Genomic DNA, 13,788 nt, shown 5'->3' on the forward strand with positions numbered 1-13,788 from the left:
GCACAGCCCACAGAGAACTATATACAGCCCACAGCAGTATACAGCACAGAGCACAGCCCACAGAGAACTATATACAGCCCACAGCAGTATACAGCACAGAGCACAGCCCACAGAGAACTATATATAGCACAGAGCACACAGTAGTATACAGCACAGAGCACAGCCCACAGAGAGCTATATACAGCCCACAGTAGTATACAGCACAGAGCACAGCCCACAGAGAACTATATACAGCCCACAGCAGTATACAGCACAGAGCACAGCCCACAGAGAACTATATACAGCCCACAGCAGTATACAGCACAGAGCACAGCCCACAGAGAACTATATACAGCCCACAGCAGTATACAGCACAGAGCACAGCCCACAGAGAACTATATATAGCACAGAGCACACAGTAGTATACAGCACAGAGCACAGCCCACAGAGAGCTATATACAGCCCACAGCAGTATACAGCACAGAGCACAGCCCACAGAGAACTATATACAGCCCACAGCAGTATACAGCACAGAGCACAGCCCACAGAGAACTATATACAGCCCACAGTAGTATACAGCACAGAGCACAGCCCACAGAGAACTATATACAGCCCACAGCAGTATACAGCACAGAGCACAGCCCACAGAGAACTATATACAGCCCACATCTCTTCTCTTCCTCCCCTCACCTCCTCCGAGAATGGCCCCACAGTCCAGAAAAAAAAAAACTCTCCTCACCTCTCCTCGTGCCCAGCGTTGCTTCCTGGTTCCTGCTCCTGTCTCAGCAGCTGCAGTCTGCCCGGGACACAGCAGGTGCGCGATGATATGACGTCATCGCGCACCCGCAGTGTCAGAGGCAGAGCGGGGAATGATGGGAGAGGAGCGTCTGTAGACGCTCTCTCCTCCATCATTGCATTCAACTGTACCGGCGTCTATACGCCGGTATAGTTGAATGCGACGGCGGGGGCGGCGGATTGAGCGGCCCACCACTGGCACCGGCCCTTCTGGCATTTGCCAGAAGTGCCCTATGGCCAGTCCGGCCCTGGGGACACGTGTACGCATACAAGTGGAGATTATGGGTGAGAGCAGTTTATAGCATTTACAAGTTGCCTTAAAGTGGTACACCTGTGTTCCTTACCTGGAGTCATTGTTACGTTCATGTTTCCCCCTTGTTTCTTTATCATTCCCTTTCTAGTTCCACTTTCATTGGAGTGTTTGGTGGGTAGCCTGTGGTGCTATATATATTTATATTTTTTTTATGTGGGTTTTGCACACTTTCTGGGAACAAACATTGTTTACAAGCACTTGCACTTTTTTACCTTGCTGCTATTTTTTGCTCTTGTCCACCACTATAATACAGGTGGACACCGTGTTTTACACCTGAAATGTCATGTATCCAACTTTATCCTTGACCTGTTTACTACTATACATTTTTGATGTGTCTTACATGTTTTTTTTTATTAATAAAATTGATATTATTTTTATTATGGGATGTTTGTATGCTCCTTCTTTTCTCTTGTTTTTGTTCTCCATGCACATAGTCTATTGACAGTGAGGTGCTTGTCACAGGAGGGGACGTGGTCAGACCAGAACTCGCTGGCTCCTGTAGCCCAGCAGTGATAATCTCCTGGTAATAAAACCTTTATTGCAAGTAAACAGCACACAGCCTAATGACACATCGTTGAATTCAGTGTCTCAGCTGCTACCTCATGCTGTCCTCCAATTACATGGCAAAAATCTGCTGACAGATTCCCTTTAATGGGCCAAAGGTGGTACAAAAAATATATTTATAAAAATAAAAGAAACCACATGCTCGCCTACTGGACCAGCACAACTCCCCCGTTCTGCTGCTGACATCTCTCATCTGTCTCCTGCCTTCACGTGACCGCTGCAGCCGATCAGTGGCCACGGTCACATGATACATCCTGTGGGTGGCAGAATGGAGGAGCAGCGCTGGTCTGCTAGGGAGTACTCTCTTTTTCCTTCTGCACCACCCAGGGCCCATAGTGTGTGAAGGCTGTGGCTTCCGCTTCTCTCACTATTATGACATCCAGCTGCCTCAGTCCAAGATGAAATAACTCCCTTAAATCATTGCACAATAGTAAGTTTTGCAATTTTCTAATATACTGTGTTATTCAGATTCTCCTCATGTTCAACCTTTCTAGCTATTACTGATTGGAAACATTGTGTTTTACTTTCAGACACTACAAATCCTCTCCTGGCCACACAGCTGATGGGTTGTTACAATGTATCACTGTAGATAAGAGCTATCAGCCAGGGATCGGGTCTGGAGGCTTGTGTTGCTTTTGTTGTGTTTACAGAAGAGTTCCTGCACTGATACATTGTATTTATCATTATTTACATGGGACTGACAGCCCCTTCTCTCTGATTCTGTGTTTTATGAGCCAGATCTTGTGTTTGCTGATGGAAGGAGCGGCTTGTGTTCTTCTTGTGGGCAGGTTACAGATCCATAAAGCTTCTTGTAATCCTCGCAATCTTATTGCTTATCACGATTCATGGATGGCGTGCGGTGCGGGCTTTTATTACATTTCCTATATCCTATAAACTCATTGATACAATAACCACGTGTCCTATAATGATGTAACCATGGTTACTGACACTTATGGCATTGATGTGTGTAATATTAAGTGCACATGACCTACAGACCAAACCTATCGTTCTCCATCTGTTGCAGAAGTACAACCCCCATCGTGCAGGAAAGGTTGTAGTTGTAGTTTTGCAGCAGCTGTATAGTCACAGGTTGCAGTATAATCCAAGCATTCTCCATAAATCCTTCCTAGGGTGACTCACCCGCACCATCCTGGGAACTGCACACATCTGTCATCATCCTGAGGTGTGTCCAATACCATTTTTTTTCCAGCCACCTGCTTCAACATTGCTTCACTGTTCTACCTTGTAGCCTCCCCAGAACTTGTATCCTAGCAGAATGACTCCCTAATGAGTTCCAACAAGTCTTTGCACCAAAACCAAAGAAGCAATTGATACCTTTCCCTCAATGTGTCACACCCGCTGAACTGATGCAAAGCATTGGGAAAACTCGGATACAAAATGTTCGTTTGCTGCTCAATGTGAATGTCCACCTTGTACCTCCATGATGTTTATTAGGATCATAATTCTGGGCTGATGTATTTCACGGGATAGATTCCAGCAGTCAGAGCTTTGTGTTTCTGAGCTCCAAATCCGCTCTATAAACCAGTTAAATGGGACAATTGTGTGATCCTGCAGCCACCACTAGGAGGCGCTCAGGAGCACACGTCATACTGGTTTATGCTGGAGCCGAATGTATAAGCTGTATACAGAGACTTCAATACTGCAGTAGACGTTCGTGAGTCCCTGATGTAGGAAAATGTGATTGTAGACTGTTATGTATACTGAAAGTGTACACAGTGGGGGAAATAAGTATTTGATCCCTTGCTGATTTTGTAAGTTTTCCCACTGACACAGACATGAACAGTCTATAATTTTAAGGGTAGGTTAATTTTAACATTGAGAGATAGAATATCAAAAATAAAATCCAGAAAATCACATAGTGTAAATTATATGACTATATTTGCATTTTGCAGTGAGAAATAAGTATTTGATCCCTCTGGCAAACAAGACTTAATACTTGGTGGCAAAACCCTTGTTGGCAAGCTCAGCAGTCAGACGTTTTTGTAGTTGATGATGAGGTTTGCGCACATGTCAGGAGGAATTTTGCTCCTCTCCTCTTTGCAGATGATCTCTAAATCATGAATATTTTGATGCTGTCGCTTGGCAACTCGGAGCTTCAACTCCCTCCATAAGTTTTCTATGGGATTCAGGTCTGGAGACTGGCTAGGCCACTCCATGACCTTAATGTGCTTCTTTTTGAGCCACTCCTTTGTTGCCTTGGCTGCATGTTTTGGGTCATTGTCTTGCTGGAAGACCCAGCCACGACCCATTTTAATGTCCTGGAGGAGGGAAGGAGGTTGACACTCAGGATTTTACAGTACATGGCTCCATCCATTCTCCCATTGATGCAGTGAAGTAGTCCTGTGCCCTTAGCAGAGAAACACCCCCAAAGCATAATGTTTCCACCTCCATGCTTGACAGTGGGGATGGTGTTCTTTGGGTCATAGGCAGCATTTTTCTTCCTCCAAACATGGCGAGTTGAGTTAATGCCAAAGATCTCAATGTTTGTCTCATCTGACCACAGCACCTTCTCCCAATCACTCATAGAATCATCCAGGTGTTCATTGGTAAACTTCAGACGGGAGGCACATGTGCCTTCTTGAGCAGGGGGACCTTTCGGGCACTGCATGATTTTAACCCTTTACGGTGTAATGTGTCACCAATGGTTTTCTTGGTGACTGTGGTTCCAGCTGCCTTGAGATCATTAACACGTTCCCTCAGTGCAGTTTTAGGCTGATCTCTCACCTTCCTCATGATCAAGGATATTCCACGAGGTGAGATTTTGCACAGTGCCCCAGATCGATGTCGATTGACAGTCATTTTGTATTTCTCCCATTTTCTTACTATTGCACCAACAGTTGTCTTCTTCTCACTCAGCATCTTACTTATGGCTTTGTAGCCCATTCCAGCTTTGTGCAGGTCTATGATCTTGTCCCTGACATCCGTTTAAAGCTCTTTGGTCTTGCCCATGTTGTAGAGGTTAGTCTGGCTGATTGAGTCTGTGGACAGGAGTCTTTTATAAAGGTGACTATGTAAGACCGCTGTCTGTAATGCAAGTAACGAGTTGATTAGGAGTCTAACTGGTCTGTAGGAGCCAGAACTTTTAGGGTATGTGCCCACGTTCAGGAAACGCTGCGTGTTTGACGCTGCGTGGGGCTGCAGCGTCAAACACGCAGCGTCCAGATGTTCCAGCATAGTGGAGGGGATTTTATGAAATCCCGTGTCCACTATGCGTGGAATCACGCATCCGTCGGCCCTGCGACTCTGGACATGCTGCGCGTCTTTTAAGATCGCAGCATGTCCATGTTCCTTGCGGCGCCGCTGCGCCGCCGCAAGGAATAACACAGGGCGCTATGTGTGGGGTGAGATGATCCCCGATGTGTGCAATGAACACATCCGGCATCATCACGTCCCAGAAGGGGGCGGGGCTTAGCGCCGAGCGGGTTTGCCGCTCCGACGAAACCGCCGGCCATCCTGATCGTGGACACGTACCCTTAATGGTTGGTAGGGGATCAAATACTTATTTCTCACTGCAAAATGCAAATAAATGTATATAATTTATACAATGTGATTTTCTGGATTTTATTTTTGATATTCTATCTCTCAATATTAAAATTAACCTGCCCTTAAAATTATACACTGTTCATGTCTTTGTCAGTGGGCAAACTTACAAAATCAGCAAGGGATCAAATACTTATTTCCCCCCTGTATGTGCATTAATAACATTGTATCACTTGTAGTGCAGAGTACATATACTAATCCTGTGACATGCAGGAAGTGTGAGGGGTCCAGGTACTGAACAGTGCTGTGTTCTTCAGGGTTCCACTCCAGAACCTGCCATTGGATGGGCGGCCCATACCCCTAAATCTAACCTCGGTCTAAAGATCATCCTATTTGTTGGCTTTGTCATAGCACATAACCCCTGCCTGAATCCCACCCTTATATGGCTTGCGGGACCCCTTAAATTTACAGGTTTCACTCTATCCCACAACATACTCCAGAAGAGCAGATAAGTACACACTTTGTCTGAGCATTTCCTCCTTTGTCTGATGTTCCTTGACATCATTTCTTGAGGACAGGTCACCTATCCCAGTGAGATCTGTGGGAATGAAGATGCTCTGGTGTTTGATCATGCAGAACTGTTCAATAAATTATCAATATCAGTAAAATATAACATCACTGAAGGATTCTGGGAAGGTCGACTACTGTTCATGTCAAGTGAGGTCAGGAGCCACCGAGCTCTAACATGTCATTTATACGAAAAGCAAAAAAAAAACGGCGTCTCGCTGAGTGAAACATTCCCTCCTCAGAAAAATAAATAATAACATATTCCCATTGTTTTACCATAAATTAGAAAAGACCTAAATAAAAATGTTACATCAAACTGTAAACACAGAACTGTTTTAATTATTAATGACATACATTATTTGTTGCTGCTGTGAAGAGAAATTCCACTCCTTGTACATAAAGACGGTATTATAGTAGTTATATTCTTGTACATAGGAGCAGTATTATAGTAGTTATATTCTTGTACATAGGAGCAGTAGTATAGTAGTTATATTCTTGTACATAGGAGCAGTATTATAGTAGTTATATTCTTGTACATAGGGGCAGTATTATAGTAGTTATATTCTTGTACATAGGGGCAGTATTATAGTATTTATATTCTTGTACATAGGAGCAGTATTATAGTAGTTATATTCTTATACATAGGGGCAGTATTATAGTGGTTATATTCTTGTACATAGGGGCAGTATTATATTAGTTATATTCTTGTACATCGGAGCAGTATTATAGTAGTTATATTCTTGTACATAGGAGCAGTATTATAGTAGTTATATTCTTGTACATAGGAGCAGTATTATAGTTGTTATATTCTTGTACATAGGGGCAGTATTATAGTAGTTATATTCTTGTACATAGGGGCAGTATTATAGTAGTTATATTCTTGTACATAGGAGCAGTATTATAGTAGTTATATTCTTGTACATAGGGGCAGTATTATAGTAGTTATATTCTTGTACATAGGAGCAGTATTATAGTAGTTATATTCTTGTACATAGGGGGCAGTATTATAGTAGTTATATTCTTGTATATAGGAGCAGTATTATAGTAGTTATATTCTTGTACATAGGAGCAGTATTATAGTAGTTATATTCTTGTACATAGATGGCAGTATTATAGTAGTTATACTCTTGTACATAGGAAGCAGTATTATAGTAGTCATATTCTTGTACATAGGGGCAGTATTATAGTAGTTATATTATTGTACATAGGGGCAGTATTATAGTAGTTATATTCTTATACATAGGAGCAGTATTATAGTCGTTATATTCTTGTACATAGGGGGCAGTATTATAGTAGTTATATTCTTGTACATAGGAGCAGTATTATAGTAGTTATATTCTTGTACATAGGAGCAGTATTATAGTAGTTATATTCTTGTACATAGGGGCAGTATTATAGTAGTTATATTCTTGTACATATGGACAGTATTATAGTAGTTATATTCTTGTACATAGGAGCAGTATTATAGTAGTTATATTCTTGTACATAAAGACGGTATTATAGTAGTTATATTCTTGTACATAGGGGCAGTATTATAGTAGTTATATTCTTGTACATAGGAGCAGTATTATAGTAGTTATATTCTTGTACATAGGGGCAGTGTTATAGTAGTTATATTCTTGTATATAGGAGCAGTATTATTGTAGTTATATTCTTGTACATAGGGGCAGTATTATAGTAGTTATATTCTTGTACATAGGGGGCAGTATTATAGTAGTTATATTCTTGTACATAGGGAGCAGTATTATAGTAGTTATATTCTTGTACATAGGGGGCAGTATTATAGTAGTTATATTCTTGTACATAGGGGCAGTATTATAGTAGTTATATTCTTGTACCAAGGAGCAGTATTATTGTAGTTATATTCTTGTACATAGGAGCAGTATTATAGTAGTTATATTCTTGTACATAGGGGGCAGTATTATAGTAGTTATATTCTTGTACATAGGGGGCAGTATTATAGTAGTTATATTCTTGTACATAGGGGGCAGTATTATAGTAGTTATATTCTTGTACATAGGGGGCAGTATTATAGTAGTTATATTCTTGTACATAGGGGGCAGTATTATAGTAGTTATATTCTTGTACATAGGGGGCAGTATTATAGTAGTTATATTCTTGTACATAGGGGGCAGTATTATAGTAGTTATATTCTTGTACACAGGGGCAGTATTATAGTAGTTATATTCTTGTACCAAGGAGCAGTATTATTGTAGTTATATTCTTGTACATAGGAGCAGTATTATAGTAGTTATATTCTTGTACATAGGGGGCAGTATTATAGTAGTTATATTCTTGTACATAGGGGCAGTATTATAGTAGTTATATTCTTGTACCAAGGAGCAGTATTATAGTAGTTATATTCTTGTACATAGGGGCAGTATTATAGTAGTTATATTCTTGTACATAGGGGCAGTATTATAGTAGTTATATTCTTGTACATAGGGGCAGTATTATAGTAGTTATATTCTTGTACACAGGGGCAGTATTATAGTAGTTATATTCTTGCACGTATTCGTGTGCAGGAGCTTTTCATCCATGGTGTGGGTCATTCATAATTTTACTTTCGAACATAGCCATGAATAAAGATCTAATCTTCCTCCATGATCATTTTCTCCCATCTTCTAGGATAATGTGATGACAATACTTTTCTAGCATGATGGCGGCCAGTTCACATAAGTGATAACTAAGTCGCTTAGAGAACAAAATATTGAAATTTTGGGTCCACTGTCAAGAAACTCCCGAGATCTCAGTCCCATTGGGATCTTGGGGTCAATTCTCATAAAGCGACAAACAAAAACCCAGGAATAGTGATAAACTCCGAGCTCTGATGAGACAAGAACGGGCGGCTATCAGTCAGGATCTGCCCAGAAGCCGATATCCAGCTTTTGGAGCGAATAAGGGGCAGTGCTTGGAATATTGAGGCGTCATAGAAACATCATGGATTTGCCGTGTTTATAATTGTATGTCAGTAACCATAGAAATTATCAACTAAAAGATCAAAAAACATTGAAGCAGCAAAACTTGACAAACATTTTTGTTTTCAGTCTGAAAACTTTTGGCCACAACTGTATATATAAGACATCCTGATAATGAATGTAGATTCTGAGCTCTAATGGGGGCAGTGATAATCCTGGCGCTATATAAGCATAACATGGGAGGCCGACTTATCTCTATGAATGGACAGATAAGTGACAAGTGTTCTGTTGTTCTGTAAGGGGCCATTTGTCATTGTCATCGCTGAGTCTTGAGTGATGATGTCCATGGTTTAGTTCAGTCAGTTTAGGATAATTGACTGGAGGAGACTGCGGTAGTTACAGATTAATGTGCAGACAAGTCTATTTTTTATTATAGTTGGACATTTCTTATTCTTTCCTACAAATGGAAACTATATTATTTTTGTGCTTGTTTAATACACAAGAAGATGAGCCTGCACTCTTAGGGTATGTTCACACGTTGCATTCTTGCTGTCTTTTCTCACAATACCTGAAGGGTTTCCTGATGCCAGAAAAGTGAATGAGAATCCTGAAGCCTCGTGCACTCGTTTCTTATTTGTGATTTGCAGATTTGTTGCAGGTTTAAATCTGCAGCATCAATTCTTTCAGTCTTTTTGTTGCAGATTTTATGCATATTAGTGGGGAAAAATCTGCACCAAAGATGCAGGAAAAATGTTGCAAAAACACATGTTTTTCCTGCGAAATGATGCAAAAATGGTGCTGAAATGTCCTCTCCACATTGTGCACATACCTTGACTCTGAGCTTTGTCCTGTATCCACCCTGTATCTCTTGAGATTAAAGTAACATTGTCCAGATTTCCATGGAATTGTAGAATGTGGATGTTTCTTTTGCTGTTGTGACATTTATCTTCATGGTTTCCAGGGCTGATGTCTGTGCCTGGTAAAGCTCCACACTCGCTCTCTAGGGTGGGAGCAGCGTTCTTAGGGGGCTCCCTAATCCTATCGATAGCAATGTTAACATTTCAGAAAGATTTCACATTGACATTCTGGGTCTGAACCAATGGATCTGTATATAGTGGTGCGGCACTTGTCAGCCGGCTCATGTCCATAAATCTGTCCGATCACAATACATCACAACTCCTAATTTTCTCACTACTTCTGCAAAGTGACCAGAGGTGAGAAATGTTGCAAATTATTACACAAATGTAAAGCTCACCATAAACTGAATTAGTTAACACTAAAAAAGCTGGTGCCGGTCATTTCATAAATTCTTGCTAAAGTCCAGCTGAAAACAGCCAAAACGTTGATGCAGCGCAGCTTTAGTCCCCATTTTACTCGATCTGCAGTGTGAAACTGCACAGTACGCCCCGTAGGCTATGTGCACTCGTTGCGGATTTGCCTGTGGTATTTTCTGTGCGGATTCTGCATCTCTTGGCAGAAAACTCAGGTCAGAATCTGCCCAATTTTTATGCGGCTGTTGTGCATTTTCCTGCGGATTCTGTGTGGAATTCATGCGTTTTTTACCCCAGCGTTTTCCTATAATGGAATGGATGTAGAAACGCACAAATAAGTGACATGGTCCTTTTTTTAATCTGCTGCGGATTCCATGTGGAATTTTCCGCACCATTAGCACAGCATTTTTATTTTCCCATTGATTTACATTGTACTGTCAATCACATGCGGTTCTGCAACATTTCTGCACGGAAAAAACGCTGCAGATCCACAGTAAATCCGCATCGTGTGCACATAGCCTTAGAAATGTGTGTGGGACAAGCTCCTCTCGGTAGAGGTGGGAACCATTGTGAATGTCTCCATGCGCCCCCCCATCCTCCCCCAACTGTTGTTTGCTTGTTTATTTTTTTTTTGCTATTTATGGTTTTGCTACATTTGTTTCTTGTTTTTCTTTTTCTCCAGGTTCTGCAGAAACTCGGGAAAGCAGATGAGACAAAAGATGAGCAGTTTGAGCAATGCGTGCAAAACTTCAACAAACAGCTGGTGAGTGAAAACGAAGCGCGGCGCCCATTACCAGACCATAAGGAGAGATGTGCAGAGACGTTCACTTTATGAAAACATTTGGCATCAATCATATAATTAATGATGATGTAGGGAAAAAGATCTGGAAACATGTTTAGAAAAATATTAGGAAATTGATAACATAGCAATCGCCCAGAGCAGCACTGCCCTAGGTAGGTCACATCCATAATGGAGTTTCCACATTTGCCGCAGTCTGGAAGGGTTTATGACTGACAGGAGTAGAGGCAATAATGAGTAGCAATAATGAGTACTAATAATGAGTAGTAATAATGAGTACTAATAATGAGTAGCAATAATGAGTAGCAATAATGAGCAGCAATAATGAGCAGCAATAATGAGTAGCAATAATGAGTAGTAATAATGAGCTGCAATAATGAGTAGTAATAATGAGTACTAATAATGAGTACTAATAATGAGTAGTATTCATGAGTAGTAATAATGAGTAGTAATAATGAGTACTAATAATGAGTAGCAATAATGAGTACAAATAATGAGTAGTATTGATGAGTAGCCATAATGAGTACTAATAATGAGTAACAATAATGAGCAGCAATAATGAGTAGTAATAATGAGTAGCAATAATGAGTAGCAATAATGAGTAGCAATAATGAGCAGCAATAATGAGTAGCAATAACGAGTAGCAATAGTGAGTAGTAATAATGAGTAGCAATAATGAGTAGCAATAGTGAGTAGCAATAGTGAGCAGCAATAATGAGTAGTAATAATGAGTAGCAATAATGAGTAGTAATAATGAGTAGTAATAATGAGTAGCAATAATGAGCAGCAATAATGAGCAGCAATAATGAGCAGCAATAATGAGTAGCAATAGTGAGTAGTAATAGTGAGTAGTGATATCGCTCTTACAATAGTCCTTCTTGCATTCCGTGGATTTTCATTGTCTTTCCTATTAACCTTTTACATTTTTTCTTTGGCCCATTGATATTTCCCGACCTGCTGATATCGTAATCTGTGGGTGTGAGCTGTGTGACTATCAGGGTGGAACATAGTTCACTGAGGCAAAAATCCAGATCTGAGAAAGAGCCAAATTGTGACAAAGAGGTTAAAAATGTTAGCAGAGGCGCTGCTGCGTACAGAACTGTCAGCGGCCATCACAGTTACAGGTAATATCCCTTTAATTGTGACCAGTGCCGGTCCCTTTATTTCTGCGTGGCCGGAGCTGACATGTGTCTGCGAGGATTTCTTCATACAGGAAACCTGTGTCCTGCGGGATGTTTTCATCCTACAAGACTCCAGTACAGGAATGAGTCACCTCTGAAAACCCTGACGAGATGCTGAGCGAGGACTTCTGACAACATCTGGACGCTTCCTTCTCAGCGCGGGATCTGAGGAGCAAAAACTGGTGAAGAAAACAAAACAAAAACCAAAAGGCACCTGATGGTCCCCAGGAAATTACTCAGCTGGTCCAGAATCAGAGCCCGCGTCCCCCTGGCTGAGGCTGAAGGGGTCATTGGGGGCCGAGATGGACAATGTGGCCATGACAGAAGTGATGGGGACCAGGACTTTTCTGGAAGTCCTGAGAAGTCTCACATTTCGGTCCTGTCTCTCGGCTCGTTCTCCATGGCCATCGGCTACTGAGTGGCCACAAGATCCTCAATAACACAGAAGACCCTACAGTACGTGAAGACCCTGGACGCAGAGGAAGTAAAAGTATCTTCACAGGAAATGATGGAACCTGGGAATAGAGGTCCTCGCTGCGCGTCCCTCGGCGTCTCCTGATGATCGGGGGCATTCAAATAGTGTTAGTAATGGCCACATAGCGGGGTCCGTCGTCAGGGGTCCGTCCGAGCTCATCAATGGCAGAAAAAATGTCACCTTGTTAATGTTTTGTAGAACTTCTTACAGTAAGATCTATTAATATTAGTGTAAAAAAGACTCGACTCAATGTTAATGAAAGGAGCCCAGCTTTTTAGGTGCAGCCCTGCTCACTCCCCTTCCATGCCCTTCACACAACTTCACTCTGCTCCTTTCTCCTCTCTGCTCTGCTATCCGTCCCATGATGCATCAGCACTCCATCACATGACCAGCTGAATTAGCGAATAGAGGAACCGCACCCAGCTGGTGCCCCCCGTACGGATTTGGGCAGCCGTCCACCGGTGGAGTGCCCCCGATAAATGGGGTCCAGGATCTCCTGGTGCCGTTCAGCCACATTGGGCCACCGAATCCATTGTGGGACCTGCACCAGGAGCGGCCCCCAGACGCAGGACGGCGGGGTACTCGGATCCGGGTCTCTCGGTTCTGAGGATGTCACGGTGGCCCGACCCGGTCCGTGGTCCTGCTAAGGGGCGCCCAATAAAAGGTGTAGGTGATGGTGTAGGTCGCAGTAAATGATGAGGACACCAGGTTGCAGTCTCTTTACCTTTTTACTGAAGGCTTCGGCATCCACAATCCAGAATACTGCTAACAGGGCTGTCTGAGACCGGCCGGTCCGAAGGCACATCCAGAGTTCCCTTTGCAGGTGGAAATCAGTAGCCTTCCTACTAGCGCCTGGGTGTTGTAGTACTTCCCTGCTGAGCACCACGGGATAGTCCTCACAACTGTCGTGTATGTTTCTGTTCTTTCTCTCCGTCCCCCAGATGATATGGATAGGACGCACCCGTATGACGGGGTAGGCCTGGAGTTATTTTATAGGGACCCTAGAGACGCCCCTCTCCCACAATTGCCTCCGTTGTCTTCATTAGGTGATTTAGATGAGACAGACAATCTATAATTAACTGCCCTGCCGTTGGTTTGAAGTAATGCGTAGAGCCCAATACTTCCTCGGCGTTCCGGCCACCGGCTACGCGCCTCAGTAGGATGTTGCCGATCTCGGGGCACGACTCCTCCTGGTTCTATCGCCTTTGTGCTGTGATCTCGTTTCTCACTTCTCCACAATATACTTCGCTTTGTGTCCTTTTTTAAGATGCCGCTGCAATGAAGTGCAGGCGCGGCTCCGTAACGATCTGTCCTTTGCTAGGCCTCTGCCAGGATCCCACCCCTGACAGGGACCCCCTGAATCTTCCCAAGTAACGCTCTTCTCTCACTAGATGTTACCTGGGCAAAACCCAGTCAGCTTCTCCA

The 13,788-nt window shown here is 42.5% G+C and overlaps 1 protein-coding gene across 9 annotated transcripts in view; it reads left to right on the forward strand.

The window, feature by feature from the left end:
* Positions 1 to 13,788, forward strand: part of BIN1 (bridging integrator 1) — a 145,936-nt gene that overhangs the window by 69,573 nt on the left and 62,575 nt on the right. For all 9 annotated transcript variants that reach the window (XM_077273252.1, XM_077273254.1, XM_077273258.1 and 6 more), the window contains exon 2: positions 10,591 to 10,671. In XM_077273252.1, the coding sequence (XP_077129367.1) occupies positions 10,591 to 10,671 (81 nt within the window). The remainder of the gene's footprint in view (positions 1 to 10,590; positions 10,672 to 13,788) is intronic.

The sequence above is a fragment of the Ranitomeya variabilis genome, chromosome 7 (genome assembly GCF_051348905.1).
Source record: "Ranitomeya variabilis isolate aRanVar5 chromosome 7, aRanVar5.hap1, whole genome shotgun sequence".
Taxonomy (NCBI): domain Eukaryota; kingdom Metazoa; phylum Chordata; class Amphibia; order Anura; family Dendrobatidae; genus Ranitomeya; species Ranitomeya variabilis.